The 27104-nt window shown below is 36.8% G+C and overlaps 2 protein-coding genes across 4 annotated transcripts; both read left to right on the plus strand.

The window, feature by feature from the left end:
- The first annotated feature begins 1305 nt into the window (after positions 1 to 1305).
- Positions 1306 to 21748, plus strand: LOC306861552 (peroxisome proliferator-activated receptor alpha-like). Of its 3 annotated transcripts, none has more exons than XM_079403887.1 (7): positions 1306 to 1510; positions 9275 to 9514; positions 10112 to 10269; positions 15091 to 15229; positions 16445 to 16644; positions 18273 to 18741; positions 20449 to 21748. In XM_079403887.1, exons 2-7 carry the CDS (start codon positions 9283 to 9285, stop codon positions 20691 to 20693), a joined length of 1443 nt encoding a protein of 480 aa, XP_079260013.1. In that variant the 5' UTR covers positions 1306 to 1510; positions 9275 to 9282; the 3' UTR covers positions 20694 to 21748. The 3 variants fall into 3 exon arrangements, with proteins under 3 accessions (XP_079260013.1, XP_079260015.1, XP_079260014.1); XM_079403889.1 differs by lacking the exon at positions 1306 to 1510 and adding an exon at positions 4338 to 4471; XM_079403888.1 differs by lacking the exon at positions 1306 to 1510 and adding an exon at positions 7817 to 7945.
- A 72-nt stretch (positions 21749 to 21820) lies between these two features.
- cdpf1 (cysteine rich DPF motif domain containing 1) lies at positions 21821 to 26123 on the plus strand. Its single transcript, XM_079403631.1, has 3 exons — positions 21821 to 22068; positions 25385 to 25496; positions 25773 to 26123. Exons 1-3 carry the CDS (start codon positions 21923 to 21925, stop codon positions 25899 to 25901), a joined length of 387 nt encoding a protein of 128 aa, XP_079259757.1. The 5' UTR covers positions 21821 to 21922; the 3' UTR covers positions 25902 to 26123.
- The last annotated feature ends 981 nt before the right edge of the window (positions 26124 to 27104 follow it).

The raw sequence follows: 27104 nt of genomic DNA on the forward strand, positions 1-27104 counted from the left end.
AAAGTCGTATGGCTTCGGAATAACATGAAGGTAAAATAACAAATTTTATTTTTGAGTAATACTTTCCTTTAAGATTACAATTCCCATAATTCAGTGACAGATCCGCATTAAATGAAGAGTATTTCCTTCATAAGGATGCAAGGAAACTATACAGCCTTGTGTTATTTTGTGTTTGTTATTAAAGATGCAATGCAGAGACAGACAGAGTGCTTCTGCCAGGGTTGCTTGTATTGTAAATAAAACATGGCCATGGCTCCAGACGGCCATTAGCCGATGTTAACAACTACAGGGCTGTAGGCAGGCTGACCTTTCTGGCTGGCAGATCTCCACAGGAGCGCCCCTAGACTGGCACTCACAGGAGAGGAGTAGCAGCAAGGGCGGGCAGAATGTGACGGCCATGTCACCTTGAAAAGTTTTGTTTCTTTGGAAACAGGTGTTATGCATTCTTATCATGTCAGCATTACCTGGGGGAGTGCAGCACCGTTAGTCTTACTAAACTACTTTATTATGCACGTAACAGTAATCCACAGAGGATAACGGTTTAATATTATTCCCTTGAGACCACACCAGTTTTTCCCTTTTCAGTCCTTGTTTTACTCAACGACGCTATTAAATTAATAAACCACTATGCAATAAAACTGTAATATCAGTGCGGATGGGTTTTAAATTAATTATAATGCATAAAATGGCCTACAATTGGATTAAAATGTTAATAAATACATTAGGCCAGAGGTTTAGAGAAAATTTAAAAATACATACTTGCTAAAAATAGTATTTATGACAACAGTGTAGTTTGCAACTAATTTGTAACAACAAATTAATTACAGAAAGGTATATTTTTAATATATGTACACAATAAGAGCATTGTACCAAATGATTAATTTAAATGAAGGTTAAAAACCATTAAAATAGATTTATAATGTTATTTTGAAGCATAATATACTTGGAAAAAAATATATATGATTTTTCATTTTGGGGGTCTCTCGCGTGAGTGTTGGGGTCTCTTCAAATTTACACACGATAACACTGATTCATTTCGGAATATTAGCAGTAAAGGTGCGTTATTGTGACATTGCATAAACTGAATAGGTCGCTATATGAATAGGTAACTAAACAGACTTTAAGACAGCGTACGTAATATTAATTATTTTATAATGACTTATATTAATATGGCGAGATATTATTCAGGCGCATACCATAATAATACCATCATCATCACAATGGGATCTGTTGCCCAGCAACGCGACCTTAAACCGGTGGGCGTGGCTTTCCGTCTAAAAGCCTGCGCCGATTGGCCGAATCCATAGGTGTGTCAGGAGGTGTGCGCTGTCGCATCCGGAACGAGCGAGCTCGACTGTCAGAGCGGTTTTGACAGCAGTGGTTGCGGTGAATTTTAAATAGGACGTTTGAGGAGTACTACAGCCTCCCTCGCACCACCGAGCTGAGTGTTGGCAGTGTCACAGAGCCCGTGTGTTTTATTCCTGCCTGCATGGCGGCCTGGGATTGGGAGGTAGACGCGCAGCTCTTGTAAACAAAGCGCTTGTGTAACATTATGATCATGTTTTATCCGGTTTTATGGCCGTAATTACTGTAATCGTAGGCTTTTAACTGGAACAAAGTAAACATTCACATAAGAAAACATGTCTGTGCTATTTTCACAGCGAGAGTCTTATCACATACTCTGTAAAGAATAGTACATGCGTCTGCTATAGTTTATCAAGATTGAAACAAAGATTGCAACCAAAGCGAAACTTTACAGCGTCTGTGGTACAACTTACGCGTATATGCACTCGGTCGATCTTTAAAGCTTGCATTCAGTCATTGGCTTGGTTGGTTAATTCGTAATTAGGTTGTTATAGTGATATTAGGCTATATTAAATATCTTTATCAATATATGTTTTTTCCCCACAGTGTCAACTAACGTTAACTAACATAATCATGTACACATGTATCATTTATAATTTCGTTTTTTAAAAATACTCTTGTAATAGTTGAACACAGTTCAAAGTTGAATTCTTTTTAGAATTCCATTTAGAACAGAATAATAAATGGAATTCAATTTTATCTAGGCCTATGAATTCAAAATTCTAATGTAACTATGAATGAACAGTTTGTAAAAGGATTTTACCAGGAATATGTCAGTTCCACGGTACACTTGACCAGAAAATTAGAGTTTTTGTAATAAGTCATCTGACTTATGCAGCTGTGTTATTTTAGTATCAATGGTATACTATTATAGTTTGTAGTCATATTATATGAATATATATATATACGGTGAAGAACATGGTGCAGGGCAAGCATGATAGAGCCTCTAGAATGCAGTTATATGCTCCTAAAAATCAAGAGATTGAGGCAAACTGCCCATGTATGAAGGTTGCGGGTTCGAGTCTCGGGCCGGCAGGAATTGTAGGTGGGGGGAGTGAATGTCCAGCGCTCTCTCCACCCTCAATACCACGACTGAGGTGCCCTTGAGCAAGGCACCGAACCCCCAACTGCTCCCCGGGCGCCGCAACATAAATGGCTGCCCACTGCTCTGGGTGTGTGTTCACGGTGTGTGTGTGTTCACTGCTGTGTGTGTGCACGTTGGATGGGTTAAATGCAGAGCACGAATTCCGAGTATGGGTCACCATACTTGGCAGTATGTCACTTCACTTATTTAAACCGCAAAGGTAAAATATAAATATTGTGACAGATGTGAAGGGGAGAATTTATATGTGCGTCATGTTTAGTCGATAAAACACTTCCGCAAAGGATACACCTGTGTATCCTCGCTCATGACTCCTCAGGAAGCCTCCTAACTCCTCGATCCTCCTCTTCAAGATGGCTGAACTCAATCGGTTTCCGGGTCATAGAATGGAGGACGGAGGAGCGAGGAAACGAGGAGGGATATTGAGAAGCACCCAATGACTTAAGATATTTACTGCCACCTACTGGCAGTTTTAGTTTCTTACTTAGATTATCATTTCAATAAAAAAATAATAATTTCATATTTACTCATTGATAAAAAATAAAAAACGGGGGGGGGGGGGGGGGGGGATCCACATTAATAATAAAAAATAAAGTAATATCTCACCCCAAAATTGAAAAAATTATTAAACATTTTTTTTTTCTAATGCTACTTTTTAAATATGTATTTCATAGCTTTCTCATAATGGCTTTAAATGATCTTTTGTGGGTAATGTCTCAGCCAAATTTGACATGTGATTAATTCGATTAATTAATTGCAATATTGTGTAATTAACTAGATTAAAAAATGTAATCGATGGACAGTCCTAATTTTAGTTCATGTTTAGTAAAATTTTGTTGTGTTTGTCATTTTAATTAGTTTTCTAATGTCTATATAGATTTCAAGTAGTTTTTTAAGTAATAAGTTGTTGTTGAGCATATCTTGTTTTATTTCAGTTGCTGTGTATTTTATTTCCACAAATGGATATGCAGTGACCCCCTTTTTAAAATCTTTTACATAAGTTAGGCCCACTTGCTCACTGTCCCTCATCTTGAAGAATTCATTAATTAATAACTCTAATGTCTTTAATGTAATATTTTCAGTTCCTGGACATTGACATTCTCTGAACCCGGCTGCGTTTAGCACAGCTTTTGTAGACTACAGGGCCACATGGGCTTGTCCATTCGGTCCTGTTACGTAACATGCTAAAAGGGTCACACATATCTTAATGCTCTGAGTCTCATTCGAGATGTCAGTTTATGAACAGTTAAATTATATTTTATATAATGTGATATTCACATTTTACTTTAGTCATTTGATGCATCTTAGAAGTGGGATTCATAATATAGTGTGTATACAGGAGCCCTAATACACATTTAGGCAACTTTAAAAGGAGCTCCCTTAAAATTAAGTAATTTTATTGCCTGTTTCATAATCTTATCTCTATGGCCAAGTTTCTTTCACCCTATTGGCTTTGTGAAACACTGTTGATTATGATATATCATCTATAAGATTAGATTAATGCAGATTTATGGAGTGAAATTATGGATGTAATTTGTTGTAACATAGACACAGAAGTTTGTCCATGACTGTGTCGGCAGGTTAAATGATAGAGAAACATCTGGCCTACATGGATGCACCTGCTTCAATTGCCCCATGTTTGCATTTCATAGTCCATATGAAGTCATCTGCCTTGACTTAATGCTGAGCTGTCTCTCTGTAGGCTGAATGTACTGAACAGGCAGGATGTTTCCTGGGTGTGTGGAACGAAGACATTCCTGTCCTATTGTTGAAATCCCAGCGGTTTTGATTAGGCTATAAATGCATCCATCCAGATATTAAGGTTCTCTTATCTGATGCGTAAAGCTCGCTGCGGCGTCCGTTTGTTGGTGTAACACCAGCCAAACTCCTGAACGGAGAAAAGCAGGCATGCAGGGTGTGTGTGTGTGGATTCGGACTTTGGCCCTGGAAGGGGTGCGTGTATTTATTGGCAGCTGGTAGAGCAGAACCGTGAATCGTGATCTGGTAAGCACTGATTTCATTCTGCTTTGCTCTGCGCTTAGGTGATGATTCTAACCCGGTTTGTAATTGTGCTCTCCGCTTTAAGCAAAGGCCTCACAGCCATTGTGAAAAGTGAAGTAGTTCTCTTTTGTGCAAGGATATGTTTTGACACACATTGTTTTTGTGCTGCTTTGTTGTACCTATATTTTAATCAATGGCAACAAGAGTGCTTTTAAACTTTTTATTATTTACGTTTTGAAAAACTTTTTAGCATTTTTAAGAAAAGTAATTCCCTTACACTCTTTATGCATGCGAGCGTATACATTTTGATCATTATTTTCAAAAGATTTTTAAATATATTTTTCAAGGTGAAGTTGTTATTATTATTAATTCATAAACATAATCATGTTTTTGGAGAGTCGTACCATGTTACATTTTACAACCTGAACAGCACTTTGTCAGATTGTCATTTTAAGAGACTTGTTGACCTTGACTCTCAATCATGAGAGTCTTCAGGGGTCCTTTCTGAATGATCATTTATTGTCGGCATGTTTTTGCATGTTAGTTACATCATTAGACTTTATCTTAGAGACAAAATTATAATTACAAAATATTTTATCTAAGAAATAATAACTTAAAATAATAATAATAACAACTATAACGATAATAATTTTTATTATTTAATAATTAAATAATTATTTAATTAGTAATAAATAGTGGCAAATTATTATTTTTAAGAATTTCAGTCAATTTTTTTCATAAAGATTTATTTCTTCTTTATAATATCAGGACAACTTGTATTTATACTTTTTACCCACCAAAAATATTAAAATTAATTTTAAATTCAAAAATTAAAATCATGCTTATCACAGAAAAGGTGTGTTTAAGTCCAAAAAAAAAAAAGCTGTGTCATTGACCTTTCACCAACAGTGAGCAAATAGACTTGTCTTTATTTTTGCCAAGTAGTCTTGACCCACATCCAAACTGGAGAGATTTATCCGTTGCACATGCTGCTAGGAAGACGTGCATTTTATCATGCGCTGAATCAATATTTCTTTCAAAACAAACTCACACATGGTCTGTGGTCACAGATTCATCTTTATACTTCAGTTATGTTGTGTCTGTCCGGTGGGTAGAGATTCTGCTTGGTCATTGGTAGTTGGCTGATGCAGTGGAAATTTCTACACAGATGTGTTTGCTTTACGTCTGTTGTCTTAAGCAGTTTCGCAGCGAGTCCAAGGCTGGTTCTGAAGTAATGATGGGGAACACACATGATCAATAAGGCCTGTCTGTAAAACACTACTAAGTTTTTGGGATAGGCTTAAGTATCAGATTTTTGAGTTCTCTTGCCTTAAAATTTTAAGTTGGCTCAATTTTTTTTTACAGTGTACCCCCAGGAACTGCAGTATTGTTACTACATGGTCAAACCGGACAGTCAGTTAAGATCAACCAGGAAGGAGGGGGTAAATCAGCCTGTATTGGTTTACCAGTCTTGTCAGCTGTGACCCTCCACAACAGGCCTCCTCCTCTTCAGCACGTAGGCTATGAGCGTGTGTGTCCTTCTGAGAAACACGCAAACCTTGCACTGCAAAAATGATTTTATTACCAAGCAGTTTTGCAGGAAAAATGTCTAAACTTAATTAAAACAAGATACATTTACTTGACAAGCTAAATGACATAAGATATATGTGTTGATTGAGAATTTTCAGTTTTTATGTTTTGTTATACTGATATATGCAGCTTTATCTTGTTTTAAGGATATTTTTATTTTTTACAGCAAAATAAGACAAAATATACATTTTTGCACAGCTGTCTCGTGACTCAGTCTTGTTCTGTTTGTTTAATAGGACCCATTGAGGATTCCTCTTGTGCATTCATATGTGTTATTGTTCGACTCTTGTTTTGTAATCTGCGCTCATCAATTGATGTAACATCTGTTATGAACAAGGTGTTGAATCTTATGCATCCGTTGATATATTTGTGTAGAATTGATTGTAGTTTGGAAGCGTCTGTGAGGTTTGGTTTTGCTGGTTAATAACTCTCCAGGGGCACATTTCCATTACAGCAGAAACTGGCGTCTTTCCTACACTTCGCTTGGCTCTTGCTCGTTGTCATGAGGCTCAAGTTATGCGTATGTGTGCCCATGTGAGTGTCTGGGTTTACACTGAATAAATATAGTCGCTTCAGCTTATCGCTCTCTGTCTCACACCCTAATACACAATTATTGTAGGTACACACATGTAGTCTCACTCAAACGCATGGTACGTGCGTAATCTTGTTTACTGTCAATGGCTGGCCTCTTACACTGCAAAAAGAAATAAATCAAGCTGTCAATAGTCTTGTTTCTACTAAAAATAAACTAAAAGTACATTTGAAATATTGGTATAACTATTACATATAAAAAATAATAAAAATACATTAAATGATAAAAGTATTAAATGATACATTAAATGATAAAATGATTAAAGTATATTTAAGTAAATTATATATTTAAATAAAAGTTCAAATAAATTTAATTGAGACAGCTGCATATAAGATATAAAGATAAAATGTGTATAAATGTTTACATAAAAATAAAAAAATATTCATCTTTTTTATAAAATATTTGTGTAAGCGTGAGGTTTATGTTAAACAAGTACATTTTAAACATGTTTATATATTTTAACTGGAAAACAAAACCCCAAAAAGGATTAAAGGTTTATTTATTTTTTATTTATTTATTTGTTTGTTTATTTGTTTTTGTAGTGTCTTAAATAATATACAATCAATATACACTAATCCTTCTGTTGCTAGTATGAGAAATACATAACCTTAGATTTTTATTTCTTAAATTTGTCATTTTCATATCTATCTATCTATCTATCTATCTATCTATCTATCTATCTATCTATCTATCTATCTATCTATCTATCTATCTATCTATCTATCTATCTATCTATCTATCTATCTATCTATCTATCTATTTTTTTTTCCCATCTTCTTTTAAGGCTATTTAGATGCACTTTTGCTTCTCAAGTAAATTTTGAGGATGTTTATATACTTTTACTGGAAAACAGGACAAAAACAGATGAAGAAAATGGAAGGTGTTTTGTTAAAATGTTATTAAAATGTATTATTACCTAACACAAATTTAATTATCAAGCAAATCTATCTTGTTTCAAGAATATTTAGATGCAGTTTTGCTTCTCAAGTAAATTTTAAGCATGCTTTACTAAAAAACGGGGGGGGGGGGGGGGGGGGGGTTACGAATTACGATTTTATTTTGCAGTGCAGTAGCTAATATCCAGTCATTATGGCAGTCTGTGTTTCTCAGGCACGCTTGTTGCTTCACTGGTCTGTGTACGTTGTGTCGCAAGCAGAATCAGGTGTGAGTCAGAAATTATTGTCGTACAGTTCTGAGAGAGCGGACGGCTGCGTGCGTTGACTGAAGGATCACCCTAAGCTCAGGTTTCAGCTTTCAGTTGCAACAGCTGGACACAAACAGATGTGAACAGCCGGGTAAGTTTTTCTGCTTCGGCCGAATCTACAGAGCAGAGAGATCAGGTATAACTTTAGAAAGCTGGATGGCTACCCCTCACAGACAGAGCTGGAAACTGAAATTCTCTGCCAAGAGAAGAGCTGATTTATGACGGTATTCGGCAGGAACATCTTGTCTATCGTCGGTAGTCAATATTAGTGCAGATTTTGTCAGCTTTTTAGCATGGGCAGTACTGCAACGGAGGGAAAGTGTTTTCTTTTATCTTTTAGATTGGCTGTGTTTGTCCCTTGAAGGTAAAGTGTTGTTTCCTCCAAAAACAGTGATCTGTTGCAGAAGGGCTTTGAATGCTGAGTCTGGCATTGGTTAGCCTTCTCCATATGACTGCTGTAAGACATTAAAGGGTTGAGTGAAATGGCATTTGAACCGTTGTCCAAAAGACCCCTTGAGCTGCCATAAAAATTCCCCCGAGAGCGTCTGAATCCATTTGAGTGCTTAATTCTTTTGTAGAGGATTTTTATCTCCGTAGTGCGCGAGTGAATGATACTGTGATATCAAGCAAATGAAGCGCATCAAAACTGCCCTGCAACCCCTTGAAACTACTTAGCAGCCGCATAACAACACCACTCACGATTTCTTTGAAACGTATACATTTAAACCGATTTGATTTTACACTGACATATCTTTTACACCCAATCTTCAGATCACCATGATAGTCGATGGAGCACTTGGTCTTTGGTTGGTCTCTTTGTTAAGTTCACATAGCAGGACGAATGAGATCACATTCCTGTGATGAAACAGGCCAAAGCCTTTGAAACGCTCCCTTCATGTCTAAATAAGACGCTGCCATATCTGTGCCTGGGGTTTCCTTGGCAACATGTGATGCCACTTGTTTAGCGTTGCTCTGAATGGAACTTCTTCTAGTCACTGTTTCACAGAGCCCAGGCTGCAGTTTGCATACCAAGTAGATATTGAGTCTCCTTTTTTATCATCACAATCAAGCAGTGCTCTTTAAAATGATCAAATTAATAACATAAAAATAACCATTAAAATAAATTACTTTTAAAACAATAATAATTTATTTCTTTATTTTTATGCATTGATATGAGCGCATTAGTCTGAATTAAAAATCAATGCAAAACTATGTAAAATGATCTAATTATAATAATAATGGGAAAACAAGTCTTTAAAAAAAATGAACTGTTCATTGTTTTTATTCTCACAAATATTTTTTTTGTGCATTTGCATTTAAACCCAGTGTTATCTGTGTATTGTGTCTTGCAGCCTTTTAAAAGATATGAAACATTTTCTTCATTCAGTCTTCTTTTCTTGCAATCGTTTTGTCTTTGCAGACTGATGAATGATTCAAAGCTTGCCGTGGTCCAGCGCCATGGTAGACATGCCGAGCCTGTACAGTCCCTTGCCCCCGCTGGGCGATCCAATTCTGGACAGCCCCCTGTGTGGAGAGCTCATTGGTGACATGGAGGTGCTGGAGGACATGTCACAGTCCCTCAGTGACGATACCTTCAACTCCCTTCACGTGCTGGACTACCAGAGCAGCAACACAGCAGCAGACAGCTCAACTGGCTTAGGTAGAGCATATGGACACACACAATCCTAACCAATCAGGCCCCTTAAAAAACTTAAATGAACACTGTAAAGGTAAAGAATTAAACAACTGCTTTCATTTGCATTCATCCTATGGTATATAAACAAGTTTGGACACACTTGTCAGTTTTAGCTTAAAATTAGTTCTTCAAATTATGTTTATTACATTATATTATACAATTTGTAAAATGAGATTTGTGCCTTTAAAAATTGTATGTTATTTTTTCATGTTGTGAAAAAAATAATGGTCACAGTTTATTTTAATGTCCAACTCTCACCATTAACAAACCATTAACTACGACTTTTGCCTCAATAAACTCCTAATTTGCTGCTTATTAATAGTGAGGTAGTTGTTAAGTTTAGGTATTGGGTAGGATTAGGGATGTAGAATATGGTCATGCAGAATATGTGCGTTACAAGTACTAATAAACAGCCAATATGTTATTAATAGGCATGCTAATAAGCAACTAGTTAATAGTGAGAATTGGTCCCTATATTAAAGTATTAATAAAATAATCATGAAAAATAAGTTGGGTCAGTGTAAATATATACATATGCCCACGGGTGTGTTTGTCTTGTAGATGTCTTAACACCGGTGTCTAGTCCATCCTCAGAAGTGTTTGCGTCCAGCACGTTTCAGGATGAGAACTCCTCTGGTTCTCTGGCCCTCGAGTGTCACGTCTGTGCCGACAGGGCCTCTGGTTTCCACTATGGAGTGCACGCTTGCGAAGGGTGCAAGGTAAGCATGCACGCAATGCGCACAGTGGAAAATTCTCACATGAGTGCCAAGAGTCAATACCAAAACGCCCTCAACTTTTTCCTGCTTGGCATTAGTGCAGACACTGTGTTACACTTTCAGAACCATAAACCTATCCGGGACAGAAAACACTTGAGCGCACACACCATGGTCAACAGAAAGCACATGAGTTTCTGTAGTATTTTCATAGCTGCTCTTGTTCCCCCGAGGCTTGTTCTCCCATCGTACATGTGAGGTGAAGCGTGCACAAGAGCTGTTGCTTCATGCGGTGCATGTCAAATTCATCAGTAGGACTGCACACAACACACCCCAGCTGACTTGAGCCTGGGTCACGGCTGTTCTCGTTCCTTTAAAGTTAACTACTACCAGCCCAGTTATTGCCATGTGCTATGTGTTTTTTCTCCAGCAAGAACAGACTTTGACCGTTAGCACCTCTTGGGGTGCAATTAAGCCGGGACAATTGCAACGAGGTTTATTGCCAATGCAGTTTACCATTCTTTCATGTTGTACTTTGGTGAGACCAATTAAAAAATGCTTTATAAATAATTAGTTTTAGTTACTAGTTATAGTAAGCTTGTTTCAAAATTAAATGCTAATTAAAAACTATTTCCGAGAATTTAAAGGAACACTATCAGTATCGGTGTGGACAGACTTAGTTCCTTATTCAGTTCAGGTCACTGGTTTTGAGCTTCACGCGCCTCTAGTTTAACTAAATTTCATGTTAATTAATTATATAGTTTGACATTTACACAGTGTCCTAACTAGGAACGATATCATAAAGCAACAAGCACTAAAAGTGATATTCGCATGTAAATCTGAGACAAGGACAGGACGTTTTGTTTGTCTCACGTTTTTTTTTTTTTTGGCATTGTGCTCTGTAGCCCCGCCCCCATTTAAATTTCATTGGTCTAAAAAAGTGTCTATTTCACATCAAATGCATTCTGAGGTGTGTAACACCTAGAAAACCATTCATCTTAACAGCTTTCACTTGGCTGATGGAGGATGCTTCCATAAGGGCGCAATTTAAAATCCGCCATCTTTGCTTATGGGTGTTCATGTTGTTTTGTGTACCATGTAATGGGCCATGTAAAACCTTGGCCCCTGGAACACTGTAAGTAATACATACAATATATATAATAATATAATTTGTTTAAAATAACACAAACTCAAACAAAAACAACACAAAAACAAAAAAAGATATTTTGTGTTGTATTCAGTATGAAATATATCAATAATACCCCACTTGTGATTTTATTAAGCTTTTACATAAAAGGCAGTTGCCAACAAGTGGCTAAATGTAACTCTTGCTATCTGTTCTAATTTAAACTTTCCAACTTGAAGTATTTCTTGGAGGTTTAGTGGCGGTGATGTTAAAGTCATACAACAGTTTTTCAGTCTGGTTCTCATGAGAGCACCTGGAGATTAGGTTTGGTGCTGCTAACCCTGAACATAGTGTGACCCATTATATGTAGTAATAAAACAAATTGCGCTGCTGAGTGAAGCGAGTGAATGACATGTCTCAGTTTTGAATTTTGCTCTAAAACCAGCAGCGCTTACCCTAGGTTTATGCTTTCAGTTAAAATGGAAATTTTATACACTAATCCAAAATTCTGTCATGAAACTTTAGATGGCGCAGGGCATCTCAATCTGACATAATGACATAATGGACATTAAACAGCCGATTGGTTTCTTTTCACATCAGCAGTCAATGAGCTTGCTGCTCAGCTTTCAAATACTTTTTGAAAGTGCTTTCTATAGCAGTTGCAGCGCCCTTCAGAAACTTGTAACATAGTAAATTGCACAGTCAAGGGCCATAAAAGTATGAAAACCATCATCAGAATAGTCCATCTGCCATTAGTGGTTCAATCTGAATTTAATGAAGCGATGAGAACACTTTTTCTGACAAAACAACGTCTTTATTCAACAATTCGTCTCCTCTGGCTCAGCATAGCGCCATTTTGGAGAATATCCGCTGGACACAAGAGCGTACACTGCTTGCGTCCAGCGGATATTCTCCAAAATGCCGCTACGTTGAACCAGAGGAGACAAATTGTTGAATAAAGTAATTGTTTTGTTTTCTTTGTGAAGAAAAATGTTCTCGTCGCTTCTTTAAATTCAGATTGAACCACTAATGGCAGATGGACTATTCTGATGATGGTTTTCATACTTTTATGGACCTTGACTGTGCAATTCACTATGCAGTCAATGGGACAGTCACAAGCCACCCGGATTTCATCCAAAATATCTGAAATTGTGTTCCGAAGATGAACAAAGCTTTTACGGGTTTGGAACAACATGGTAGTAAGTGATTAATGACAAAATTTTCATTTTGGGGTGGAGTATCCCTTTAAATATGGTCTTAAAATCTACCGAGAGGTTTGGAAATTTGAGTCTGGAAAAGAATGGAATTTTGAAATGAAAAATGTGTAGGAACCCTGTAAGTTTTTTTTTTTTTTTTTTTTACAAAGCTTGTGAAGATTAACAAAATGTTTAAGAAGCCTTTTTTCCTGCTATAATCCAAAAGCCAAGGGAACCAGGATGATAGTAACTTGCGGGTTGGCCTGTAAATATGCAGCACTCTATTAGTATATGGAAAAATTACCAATAACCAAGATTTAAAAATGCGGCAAAATTGTTCATTGTTATTTCTTGCCAACTAATGTGTTAACTAATGTTAATTTGTTGAAGCTTATTTTAAAGTGCCACCTATTTTAGTAATTTGCTTTTAAAAAGCAATTCCACATGACAGTTTTAACATTTATGTTTGTGTTTTCTTTTGAGATAAATCTGGAAGAACAAATGTGTAATTTGCAGCATGCAAATATATTTTAAACTTCACTTCCTAAAGTTTTTGATTTTGAGAGCAGTGGGAAATAATGCATCGGCAGCATGGAAGGTGTGTCTGTCCTTGATTGTCATTTAGGGGCTGGCTGTACTGTGATGAACAGTTTCCTCAGTCCGGTTTTATGTTCAGCGCGTATGGTTCAGTGCGTTCAGTGCGTACCGGTTTCCTCAGTCCGTATGGTATGTTCAGTGCATAGAGATGCGTCATCGCTTCTGTTTTTAGTGCTGGGAGCGATCCGTGACAGTCTGTCATGAGACCGAGCTCTGGTCTAATACCTGTTTCCATTGTCAGGCAAGTGTTCCGCTTTTCCCAGTTAAATAATTCGCCTGGAGGGACACAGAATGTCTGTGCTGTAACCGTGACCCTTACTACACATACCAGGACCCGTCCACAGTGTCTATTCTGTGTGGGAAGACTCTTCAAAGATCTGATAGCCCTTCATTCACTGCACCAACATTATCATTCTTGCTTTTTTATTTGATTTTACCTGAATGGAAAACAGCAATAATACCAGTGCACCGTTCCCCAAGCATCTTACGCAAGACCTCAGTAACTGCTTTTTGACAAAGCATTTATCATCAGGTTATGCATGATTCTCTTTTCCTTTGAAAACTATAAGTACTTTTCTCTGAAGAACATTTCTCAAAAGGCATAATTTCTTTAATTTACTATGAAAGCATGGAAATGCTTCTATAAGTTGTAACATTTTTGTACATCTGTGTTTGTTCATAGATACGCTGTTCTTGAGCAATAAATATTGTTATCTTGTGAATCAGCCTTCTTATCACATGTGCAATTAGCGTTCGGTTTATTAAGGTCATTTTATTACGGTCTTGTACGATGGCCGAGAGAGCTCAACGCGCTGCAACTTAAGAAAACATGCAAATAGAAAAAAAGCACCAGCAAATCAAGAAAACATCTTCATCGGTTTGACAGCAGGTGGTGCAAATGCTCACAACACAAACAAATAAAGAAACACTGCAAATGCTCACAATACAACCTAATAAATTTGATTTGCAGTGCGTTTCTTTTTTTGGTTTTGTTGTGAGCATTTGCAGCTTGTGTGTTGTCAAATTGAGGAAGTTGTTTTCTTAATTTGCAGGTGTTTTTTCTATTTGCAGCGCGTTGAGCTCTCTCGGCCACTGTAGTCTTGTGGGGTTCTGTTCTGTATTGGAAATTAGGGGCTAAAGTTCTTATACAACCAATTCAAAATGTAAACAAATATATTACAAAGTGGTGCAGGAACAAGTTGACGTTCAGTTTGGTATCATATAAATTCTGACCAAACAGTCTTAATTCACCCTTTCACAAATTAAAGCCTAAAAGGTTTTAAAGTCTCAAATGCTGCACGCACTGCAAAGAATTTGCCTCAGTTTTCTAGTACGAAAATCTAAACATCCTTAAACGGAGTCTTGTTTTCTGAGAAATTCAACTAAATTAAGTTAGTTTACACTTGAACAGATATTAGTCAATGGGGTATGAAAACTAGTTTCCCCAGTGAATTAAGATTTTTGATGAGTCCTTTGTTCTTGTTTAATTATAAACTGACTTTATTTTGATCAATTTCTCATAAAACAAGACTTCTTATTTTGTGAGGTTTTACTTCTCAAATAAATGTATCTTGATTTAAGAATCTTTGGACATTTGTACTGGAAAGCAAAACAAATACTTATGAAGAATATCACTTTTTTGCATTGTGATCAGAGGGTACAGTTTTTATTGATTGATTGATTTTTGGAAAATGAATTAAAAAGTAATAGAGATCTGGTTGTAAGTTGTATTTTCAAACTTTGAGGGCATTGACATATTGTATTGCATTCAATTAATTCCTTAAATTTTCTTTACTTGGTCTTTAAAATGCCTTAAAAAGTCTTAAATTTACCTTCATAATACCTTCACCTGCTGAAATAGTTTTTTTTTTTTTGCATTACATGTGTTTTTTCATGAATTTTCCACAGGGGTTCTTCAGGAGAACCATTCGACTCAAACTGGAGTACGACAAGTGCGAACGCAACTGCAAGATCCAGAAAAAAAACCGTAACAAATGTCAATACTGCCGTTTCCGCAAGTGCCTTGCAGTGGGCATGTCCCACAACGGTAAGACCTTCACAAAGAGCATATCTCTATGATTTAGATTATACAGAATCAGTTTATGGCTTGATGATTTAAGATCTTTAATTGCTTTATCTGAAATCAAGATGGTGTTCCGTTTTATGACAATAATATTTTGTAACGTAGTTATTTAGTTATAGTTCAGGGCAATTAGATTAGAATCAAAACAGAGAGCAACAACCTTTACACACTCTTATAGCTTCGACATCATGATGTAGCACAAATCCACACCTTTCAAGTGCTATCAGAAGCAGCATGACCAGAGATGAACCAGGCGACACAGAAGATACGCCGTCCTGTTCTCTCACGAGACTTTGACCCAAACGAGGATAGCTTCTTCTGTTAATGGGCTAACGTCATGTGCCGCTGTTTGCACAATCCCTTCAGAGGCAGATCTGTATCATCACGCCATACAACAAACCCACCCCCACCGTCGTCTGCCCTTTGTCCTGGTACTGATGAAGTGGCAGCAGTGTTCTACTACTGTTGGTTTTTGTATAAACTGGGGCTGACGATTCAATACGTTAATGTACCATGATACATTATTTTTTTTAAATAATGCAACCAAATAAACGCAATCAGTGCCTCCTGACCCAGATTCGAGTTTTGAGGATTTTCCTATAATCCGAGCAATTAGAGTGTGGATCTGAACACAGACCAGCAGTTAAAAAGTGTTTGTTTTTCGCATTCTTGTATTTTATCTGCAGTATCAAGTTTTTCTCAGACAGACTGACAATGCAATTGCAACACAGCAGACTGTAGACTGTTAGTCAGTGAACAAACATTGAATTAATTCATTCAATCCTTTAAGTAACTATTTAAGTAATATTAAGTAACTCATTATTCAATGTAACATTTCATATAACATTTAGCAGATGCTTTTATCCAAAGCAACACAAACGAGGAACAAAAGCACTTCTTTAAAAAGCCAACAATAATCAAAATATACAATGTCAGGTTTATTAGAAAACTAGATTAGTAAGGAAACAAGAGAAGAGGAAAATGCAGAGAAAAACATTAAATACATATATTTATTTATAAATTTTTTGATTACTGTTTTTTTTTTTATATTATTATCAGCCCTAGTATGAACATTTTGTTAAACGTATACAGTATGTGTTTGTATACGGTACATTGTCTGTGGCAGCATGGATGAGCTTGCATTTGGTTTCATTGATACTGTGTGTGTGGGTCTTACAGCTATCCGTTTTGGGCGGATACCCCATTCTGAGAAGCAGAGGCTGAAAGCAGAGCAGGACGTCAGCGGAAAAGAGCAGCATGAGTACCAGCAGCCGGACATGAAGAGTCTGGCCAGACAGATGCATGAAGCCTACCTCAAACACTTCAACATGAACAAAGCCAAAGCACGCGTGTTTCTCACAGGCAAGACCAGCACTCCGGTGAGCGACTGCTGTGTTGAGGAATCGCTCACTCACTCACTCGTCATTTATGTTGTATTGCTCATGCAACTTTAAAGCTGAGCAAAATAATGCAATTTTTAAACACTGCCCATTATAGCAGAGAGTTCCCAAATGTTTTTGTCAGTTGAAACCCCTTCGACCTAAAATAATTACATGAAGTACCCCTTGAAATTTGAATTCAAATTTGTTGTAATTTCAGTCATTTTTACAACACATGCGCTCCAAACCTGTATGGTTTTCTTTTTTCTGCGGACCGTAAAAAAGATATTTTGAAGAATTTTGCTAACCAAACAGTTTTGGTTCCTGTTGAATTCCAATGTATTTTTTGTCCATTAAAAGGAAGTCGGTGGAAACCGAAACTATGTGAATATCAGCATTCTTCAAAATGTGTTCTTTTGTGTTCAGCAGAAGAAAGAAATTCATACATGTTTGAAACTGCATGAGGGCGAGTAAATGATAACAATGTTTTATTTTTGGGTGAATTACTCCTTTAAGTTAGTTTCAGTGTTCTCTTCTGCTCACCAAGCCTGCATTTATTTGAAAATACAAAATACAGCAAAAGCAGTAATATTGTGAAATATTTTTACTATTTTAACTGCTTTCTATTTGAATATATTTTAAATGTAATTTATTCCTGTGATCAAAGCTACATTTTTTGCATCATTAGTCCAGTCTTCAGTATCACATGATCCTTCAGAAATAATTCTAATATGCTGATTTGCTGTTTAAGAACTATTATTATTATTATTTTAAATATCTAAAACTGTTAAGTAATTTTTTTCAGGATTCTTTTATGCATAGAAAGATCCAAAGATCAGCATTTATATGAAATAATAAGCTTTTGTAACTATACACTATTTATATTTTTATGATATAATACATGATCTGTGGGGTATTTTGAGCTGAAACTTCACAGACACATTCTGGGGACACCAGAGACTTATATTACATATTGTAAAAAGGGCATAATATGTCTCCTTTAAATTGATCAAAAGTGACAATAAAAGACATTTATAATGTTACAAAAGATTTCTATCTCAGATGAATGCTGTTCTTCTGAACTTTCTATTCATCAAAGAAACCTGAAAAAATTCTTGTTAGCTGTTTTCAACATAATAAAAAATGCAAATAAGAATATTTGAAGGATTTTTGAAGGATCATATGACTGGAGTAATGATGCTAAAAAATCAACTATAAAATCACAGGAATAAATACAATTTTTAAATAGAAAACAGTTATTTTATAGTACAAATATTTAAACATTTTACCATTTTTGCTGTACTTCGTATGAAATAAATGCAGGCTTGTTGAGCAGAAGAGGCTTATTTTTAAAAAACATAAAAAATCCTACGCTTCAAAACTGTTTGACTGGTAGTGTACTAGTGTCAAAACTAGTTACTTAATGACAGCATTTTAATGACTCTAAATGAAGTAGCTTGGCAAGCTGCGGTTTCAAAGTAGTTTCCCCAACGCTGAGTGACAGGGTGTCAATTGCTAATTAAAAAAACAGTGAGCACTAATTGCACAAGCTATTCAGCAAACTTTGAGTTGCACGGTCTGAACGCACACCTGTTCTCTGACTGTTCTCTCTCCATCCTTCATGGAAGCCCTTCGTCATCCACGACATGGACACTCTCCAGCACGCCGAGCGGAAACTACTCACCCAGCTGCTGGGCAACGTGGCGTCTGGAGACGTCTCTACTCTGCGGGAGAGAGAAGTGGAGGCTCGGATCTTCCTGTTCTGCCAGCACTCCTCGGTGGCGACGGTGACGGAGGTGACGGAGTTCGCCAAGGCCGTGCCCGGCTTCGCCACCCTGGACCTCAATGACCAGGTGACTCTGCTGAAGTACGGCGTGTACGAGGCACTCTTTGCCTTGCTGGCCTCCTGCATGAACAAAGACGGGCTGCTGGTTGCTTGTGGCGGAGGCTTCATCACTCGCGAATTTCTGAAGAGCCTGCGCAAGCCCTTCAGCGACATGATGGAGCCGAAATTTCAGTTCGCCATGAGGTTCAATGCCCTAGAGCTCGACGACAGTGACCTGGCGCTGTTCGTGGCCGCCATCATCTGCTGCGGAGGTGAGATGCAGAGAGAACATGAGTAGTGAAATAGAGGCGGTCTTGGAAACATTTGGAAAGCATTATTTAAATGAAACAATACTTACCAGTGACTAGCAGCTTTTGAAAATTGGCTTTACTCTGGAATGAAATACTTGACATGAAATTGATATGTCATGCGCTGTACTCCAACTAGAGCTGGGGTGTTGAAACTGGGGGCCGGGGGTCATACAGGCTTGCTAAAGAACAGTATTTGACCAAATATTAATTTTAGGGCTTGTCAAACTTTATTTTAAAGTAAGTATTTATCATATATCTTTTTAAAACGTTATCTTAGGGTATTTGTTAAGTATGGGGAAAGTAATTTATTTATGCATGGATGTTCACACATCTATTATCATTAATGTAATTGTAGGCAGAAAAAAAACTAAAGGAATATTTTAAATTGCTTGATTAAATTGCTTTGACTTACAAATACAGTTAAAAAAATCTTATTCTATTTTTTACACTTACTATTATTCTGACATGGTATAAATGAGTATTTATACATGATCATTTATATATAAGGTTATATTTAGGGTCTTTTGCATCAAAGTTTGGTGACCCCCTATTTTTGAATGCAAATTTAAAGGACCATTAGACTACTACAGTAACAGTGCTTTAAATGTATAAATAAATACATACATACAAACATACATTTTTTATTTAACCTGAAGTACTATTGTGTTTCATGAACATTTTACTCCATATTAAAGGGATAGTTCACCCTAAAAATGAAAATTCTGTCATTAATTACTCACCCTCATGTCGTTCCAAACCTACAAGACTTTCGTTCATCTTCAGAACACAAATTAAGATATTTGTGACTAAATCTGAGCGCTTTCTGACCCTCCATAGACAGCAACACAACTAAACGTAGTAAGGACATCATTAAAATAATCCATGTGACATCAGTGGTTCAACCTTAATTTTATGAAGCTACGAGAATACTTTTTGTGCGCAAAGAAAGAAGAGAAGAGAAGAAATTGTTGAATAAAGTATTTTTTTTTCTTTACGCACAAAAATTATTCTCGAAATTATTCTCTGCTGCCGTACGGCAGAGACCCGAGAGCAGATGCTTCCACAAACCGCAGCTTCCATGCAGAGCTGCTCTGTTTTCTTACAACCTATATATGCTAAAGAGACACAGCGTTAGCAAAAACAAAAAAATACATAATCCATGGACACACTGTAGTCTACTATTCAAAATTTGTGGTGCAGTGACCGTCATGATGTTTAATACAAATTTTGACACCATAGCAACTGAACAGGAAAGTCCTTTATTTAAAAGTTCGGTATTAATATCAATATGTGACCCTGGACCACAAAACCAGTCATTAGTCGCTGGGGGTATATTTGTAGCAATAGCCAACAAATACATTGTAAGGGTCAAAATTACTGATTTTTCTTTTATGCCAAAAATCAATAGGATATTAAGTAAAGTAATGTTCCATGAAGATATTTTATAAATTTCCAACAGTAAATATATTAAAACTTAATATTTGATTAATAATACATATAAAAAAGACCCTTATGACTGGTTTTGTGGTCCAGGGTCACAAATTAATAATTGAAGTGAAAAGAATGGCATGAATCAGTTAAGTAATTTTAAGTATTTCAAGTATTTATTCATTATTCTTACGTGTCTCTCTTGTGTCTCTTCCTCTCTCTCTGGATCTCCACCGACAGACCGTCCAGGACTGAGCGACGTGTCGCAGATCGAGCGCATCCAGGAGAGTATCATCCACGCCCTGCGGCTCCACCTGTTGTCCAACCACCCCGACAACTCCTTACTCTTTCCCAAGCTGCTGCAGAAACTGGCCGACCTGCGGCAGCTGGTGACGGAGCACGCGGAGCTGGTCCAGGAGATCAACAAGACGGAGGATGCTTCACTCCACCCGCTTCTGCAGGAGATCTACAGGGACATGTACTGACTTCGAAACGTCACCGTTAGCATACTCGAGAGATCCCTCTGAGTTCCGGACAGGAGATAAAGGATGCTCAGCTCAGAGGGGGAAAGAATATCTTTACGGTGCGCACCTGCTGTCGGATCAAGCACTGCTGGGACATTATAGGTTAAAGCCAGTGTAATTCTAGGCTGAAAAATACAGCACTAACCTTTAATAGGGCACAGACCTTTATAAGGTCATTGCCTGTAGTCCCATAGAAAAGTGCAATAGATGCTTTTGTAAATTTGCCAAAAAATGGATTACGTGCAGTAAATAGATGACACTCTAAATATACGCCTTGGCTCACTGTAAACTGGCAGTAGACCATTAAAGTGCCATATTTAGCTTCATAAGCATTTGTTTATAGTGCGAGAGCATAGTTGGTTTGTATTGTTTTTGACAAATGTGGCCACACAGAGATGATGCTCTGCTGCTCTCCATCTATGTAGTTTGAAGGGCGGGGCTTTGGAGATTACAGGGGGCGTGGCTAACGAGCGGTTGACCTCACTCTGCCAAATAAGCACCAGCAGTCAAGATTTAGGCCCTGGAAAATATATAGTTGACTATCCTGAATAAGGGGTGATTTTTCATGTGTTTTAATGCTAGAATGAAATGTATAGAGAGAGAGAGCCATATAAATCAGGTTGTTTGTTACCTCATTTGAAATGCTTGTAAATTGAATATCATTTGTAAAATCTTTTGTATAAAAATAATATTATTGTACACTGTATAGCACTCCAACTGTAATTTTATTGTACAAATGTGTTATGTGTTCTGACTTATTACCTGTATTTGATTGGTAAATTATTGTTTTACTCCTTTTTTTTCGAGGAAAATTAATTTTCGTAGTATTTTGAGCAAAATCTACTAGCTGACAATCCATCAGAAAGTGCGCTGTAGACTGTTGCAATTTTTAATGAATAATTAATCTTTAGTTGTGGCTTTTTGTTGAGTAATTAATGACCGATCTCATCTGGTGTTTGTAGTTTGAAATGAAATCTAATGTAGATGAAAAATGTTTCTAAAAAAACTGAAATGAGCGGCGTTGTCGTGTTTTATTTCTGGCGCCATCCTCTGTCTAGTCTGATGTACTGCAAGCAAGCGGAAAGTGTAATACGAAAACGCCGACTGTCCTTATCGACGCGCCGTCGTAGCAGCATGGCGCGCTCTCAGATCGCGTTCTCACTCAAAACAAACTGTTAGGATGTGTTTGAATGGGTTGTGCATCGCGAGAATCGCACGGTTACATTATGGATTTGAACGAAGGATCCGCGCTCGGCGTCTTCACCTGCGAGTTGTGTGAACTGTCCAGTCCCTACAGCTTCTTCGGCCAGAAGCCGCCAAACACCAGAGCAATAGTGTAAGTACAAATAGCGCGCGGTCTTCATATGTAGTATAGAACATTACATTCCCGGCATATTTCTGAATCCGGCTGCCAAACTGCGTAATGACAAGGAATGCCTTGCCACAAAACACTCGAGTGTGTTTTGACTGACGCCTCTTCAGGGCTTGACGCTTACCTTTTCCCCAAGGAGCACATGTGCTCCTAAGTCCAAAAATTTATGAGCGCATTAAAAAAATTTAGGGGAGCAATGCAAATTTTTCAAATTAGGTGTTTTAGCTTAATAAGGGGATACAAAGAGACATTTACAAGCACAATTATTTAATTTATCAGAAAGTACACAAGGTTTTTAAATAATTTTACTTCAGACACTATTTAATAGGCTAATTATGTAATTAGTTATAATCCTATTAAACTGTCGGTATACAATTTTCACAATAATCATTGAAGCTTTTGTCACGGTATATGTTTTTGTTTTTAAATCACAATATATAATTTCTAAGTAAAAAAAAAAGTGTTGTCCTCCTAACAGGTTAAATAACTTTATTAAAGATAATTTACTAAAATACTTTTATAAAAAATACATAAAAATATAAAGTAAACAAGTGTTTCAAGATTAGAGTGCAAAAGATTGTTCAAATGAACGAAAGAACAATAGGTAAGTAAGGTCCCATTTGTTAACATTAGTTAAAGCAGGTTAACATTAACTAAAAATGTGCAATAGCTAATTGTTGCAGTAGTTAATATTCTTTGTTAATGTTGATTTAATAAAAAATACAACTATGTTAGTTAATGTTAGCTCCATTGAATTATATTAAGACAAATTTTGATTTTATAATGTATTATTAAGCTGTAATTAAGATAGCATTATTAATAAATGCAGTCATTGTTTTTTTCATGTTAACTAATGGAACTTGAGTTACTGAACAATAATAACGAATCAGTCGTTGATATATAGATAGGCCCACTGTTCTCTATTATAGATCAGTGGATGGGCCATGTTTAGGTTAGAAAAAATGTTTGAAAATAAATAGCTCATTAAGTCTTTAAGTAAGAAATATTTGATGCTATTGTGAAGACTAAAGCGAATATAAATATCTAAATGACTGAGTGTGAAACATTATTTACACAGTTTTAGGAAAGTAGCGTAGCTGATTTGTTTACTGGGTTACCGGGGTAACGGCAGCGCCCTCTAGTGGCGAATGTGCGTCATTCAGCGCGTCTTCACTTTAACTCGCTCCGCTTTTCTTCTCATCTGTGCTCATTTAAATTAAACCGTTGCCTTTTTAAAGTTCTAAAGTAATCATATGAGGCTGCATCGCAATTTTTCCATAAATAAACAGAATAAATTAATACGTGTGTTATAGGCTACTGTATAAGTTAGGCTGTTTTGTATTTTGTTTTGTATTCGCACTTGTGCTCCTAAATACATTTTCCAGTTCGCACACATCTATTTTTAGTCGCAAATGCGAGTGAAATGCTCGCACTGTCGAGCCCTGCTCTTTTCTTTTTTAGTGATGTAGAAAACGATCTACAAGCGAGGTTTCCTCAAAACAAGGTTTCCTCCGCTCTGTATAAAATACATTGATCTAAATGCGCTGGCGTCTGAGAGACAAGTCCTAAGGGACCGTCTGCAAAGTGCCAAACGCGAATTGTTTTTACTAATAACATACTCAATAACTTTACACTAACGCACTGTAGTGTCACCAAATTCAATTTACACATAACTGCTCTCCTGCTGGTTATACTACAACACTCATTTTGAAAGTAATTGCTTTGGCACATTTTTTATTAATTTTTATTATGAAAAATTAATAACTACTGTAACACACTGTACTTTCACCAAACTCAGTTCACACGTCACTGCTCTCCTGCTAGTTATACTACAACACTCATTTTGAAAGTAATTGCTTTGGCACATTTTTTATTAATTTTTATTATGAAAAATTAATAACTACTGTAACACACTGTACTTTCACCAAACTCAGTTCACACGTCACTGCTCTCCTGCTAGTTATACTACAACACTCATTTAGAAAATAATTGCTTTGGCATATTTATGAATTTTTATTATGAAAAATTGTTCATAACTTTACTGTAACACACTGTACTTTCACCAATTTCAGTTCAAACATCACTGCCTTCCTGGTGGTTATACTACAACACTCATTAGGAAAGTAATTGCTTTGGTATATTTTTTATGAATTTTTATTACAAAATATTGTTAATAACTTTACTGTAACACACTGTACTTTCACCAAATTCAGTCCACACATCACTGCTCTCCTGCTGGTTATACTACAACACTCATTTGTAAAGTAATTGCTTTGGCATATTTTTTTTATTATTTTTATTATGAATTTGGTGACACTACAGTGCGTTAGTGTAAAGTTATTGAGTATGTTATTAGTAAAAACAATTCGCGTATGGCACTTTGCAGACGGTCCCTTAGGACTTGTCTCTCAGACGCCAGCGTATTTAGATCAATGTATTTTATACAGAGCGGACGAAACCTTGTTTTGAGGAAACCTCGCTTGTAGATGGTTTTCTACATCACTAAAAAAGAAAAGTGGCGTCATTTGTGTATTAAAAACGATTTGCTCGCAAAAAAAAAAAAAAGTCGAATCTGTCAATATCTTGCCAACTTTACCGAACTGTCTGACTGTCTGTGTCTGTCGTAACCAAGACTGTTGTTTATCAGCGTTCTTCAAAATATTGTATTTTGTGTTGCATATTTAGTTCAAGAATCTTTAGACATTTAAAGAGTCTATTTTATCAGTCTTTGCCACTATCCTTCAAACCACTCGATTTGACTCATTTGTCAGCAAGACGATTTGAATTATTTAAAAAATAAAATGTAGTGTTCACTTTTCTTTTATATATTTTAATAAGTACAGGTTAGAATAAGTATGTTGTTTAATTTGAACCTAAATATCTGATATGCCGAATGACAATAGAACATTATTTCACCCATTTTTGGACCATTTTATTTTCCCAAATGTTATTTGAAAAATTAAAGCAGACAGTTGCGTTTAATATGCCATTTATGTATATGAAATCCTCTTTGTAAAGTTGTGCTCTGTTTTGTCCCATGTTGTCGTCTAATAATTTGCAGTATTTCCATGACCTGATCTGTAAATGTTTCCTGAAATCAGTGCTTATCACAGCAGACACAGAAGGACTTGTAGGCTTCTGATATCTGAGCTAAAAGCTCGTTTGTAGTAGGCCATTTAACACTGAACTTTGATTTAAATATCTGCTCAGTGGCATGTGGTTGAATAATTGCTTGACGTGTTGTCAGTGATTGAGATGTGCTTTGATGTTTGTCCTACAGGCTCTTGGAGGAATGTTACGGCATGAAGGATCCCTTCAGCCCAGAGAGAGAAAAGTTTCTGGTTTTAGGAGCCAAGTGCTGTCTATGCAGTAAGACGGTGTGTGTGGGAACGGTACGTGTAGCTTTGATAAAAAAAAAAAAAATATATATATATATATATATATATATGGCTCTCCAATAGATCAATTGGTTTCCCTCCTTTTTCAATGATTCAATAAAAGAAATAATGGAGGATCATTTTTATACATTGTTGAAAATCTAAAGATATAGATAATACAATTTTTATGCTTGTAGTCAAGAACAATACAGCAGCATCAGGATCATTATAATATAAATATTTATTGAAATCAATGTCAACATATCAATAAGCTTGTGTTTTTTCTGACAGGACTGCAGTCTGTTTTACACCAAGCGCTTTTGTTTGCCCTGTGTGCGGGATCACCTTCAGCAGTTTCCAGAACAGGTTCAGAGCGAGGTGCTGAGGAAAAAGAGTGTCCAGAAGACGGCCTCTTCATGATGCTAGAATGATTGAGTCAGAACACTAGTGAGCCAGACACACAATATCAACCGTTTTTTTTTGTTTTTTTTGTATTTATGTCTTGCGCAGCTGGAGGCAGCAGAACGTTTTGATTGAAATCATGTCTGTGCTGTCATTTACTGCGAGTTTTACAAACAAGTTTTATGATACTGATAAATGCCTTGTTGCATGTAGCAACTATAAAATAAATTGTTTATGTGTATGTTTGTGTCATTGGTTGTGATTATTTGATGGCTGATATATGCATGTCTGATGTTGGTGAGACTTGAACTGGTTGTTGAAGTGCAACTAAGCACCCTTCCGGCCCTAAGTTGAGCCCGACTAAACCAGACTTTGTTGCAAAAACCACAGGTAAGTAGTGAAGTATAAATTCCAGCACATGCATAGTTGGAGATCTGTGGCTCAGCGGTCTGAGCACTGGCAGACAATGCCAGAGGTCCTGGTTTCAAATCCAGCCAGATCTCCACAATTAATCAATTGGAGCAGGAGGACCGGACCTATGATGGAGCAGTGGAAAAGGAGAGGAGTGGCTGACCAGACCAAGGGTGGAGCAGACCAGAGATGGAGCATTGGCATTGCTGAGGAGCTGGAGCCTGGAACAGCTGACCAGATGGAGGAGCATGTGGTATACATAAATTTCATACCTACATTAGGGTTGCGTTCAACTCTGCAGGAAGCTGCTCATCCAGAAGCATCAATACACTTAACATTATCAACAACAATTACACAACTTCAATGAGCAAAAAGAACAAATACTGCATTGTTGTACAGACCACTTATGCCATGGTCACATGCAATAAGCATAATATGGGTGGTGATGGATAAGGATAAGACACATGCCTTTGGTGTGAGAGACCCGGGTTCGAATCCACTGTGAGACACCAATGTGTCCCTGAGCAAGACACTTAACCCCTAGTTGCTCCAGAGGCGTGCAACCTCTGACATATATAGCAATTGTAAGTCGCTTTGGATAAAAGCGTCAGCTAAATGAATAAATGTAAATAAACATACCTGCAGGTGCTTTTTCTAACACTTGGAGTTTTACTGGGCATCATCCACTAGATGGCAGTAAAGCCATGTGTGTCTCCAACACTGCAGCGACTTTTCCTACAATGCATGCATAAACATAAACAACTGACATGGCAAAGATGACATTTCAATAATCGTAAACAAATGATAACA

This window comes from Barbus barbus, assembly GCF_936440315.1.
Source record: "Barbus barbus genome assembly, chromosome: 42".
Taxonomy (NCBI): domain Eukaryota; kingdom Metazoa; phylum Chordata; class Actinopteri; order Cypriniformes; family Cyprinidae; genus Barbus; species Barbus barbus.

What these genes read in the sequence shown, in the direction of transcription:
- LOC306861552 (XM_079403887.1), top strand. Translation starts at nt 9,283, where the DNA reads ATGATTCAAAGCTTGCCGTGGTCCAGCGCCATGGTAGACATGCCGAGC. An exon ending in AGACAGCTCAACTGGCTTAG is followed by an intron (nt 9,515 to 10,111) that starts GTAGAGCATATG and finishes TTTGTCTTGTAG; the next exon opens with ATGTCTTAACACCGGTGTCT. An exon ending in ACGCTTGCGAAGGGTGCAAG is followed by an intron (nt 10,270 to 15,090) that starts GTAAGCATGCAC and finishes AATTTTCCACAG; the next exon opens with GGGTTCTTCAGGAGAACCAT.
- cdpf1 (XM_079403631.1), top strand. Translation starts at nt 21,923, where the DNA reads ATGGGTTGTGCATCGCGAGAATCGCACGGTTACATTATGGATTTGAAC. An exon ending in CCAAACACCAGAGCAATAGT is followed by an intron (nt 22,069 to 25,384) that starts GTAAGTACAAAT and finishes TTTGTCCTACAG; the next exon opens with GCTCTTGGAGGAATGTTACG. An exon ending in AGACGGTGTGTGTGGGAACG is followed by an intron (nt 25,497 to 25,772) that starts GTACGTGTAGCT and finishes TTTTTCTGACAG; the next exon opens with GACTGCAGTCTGTTTTACAC.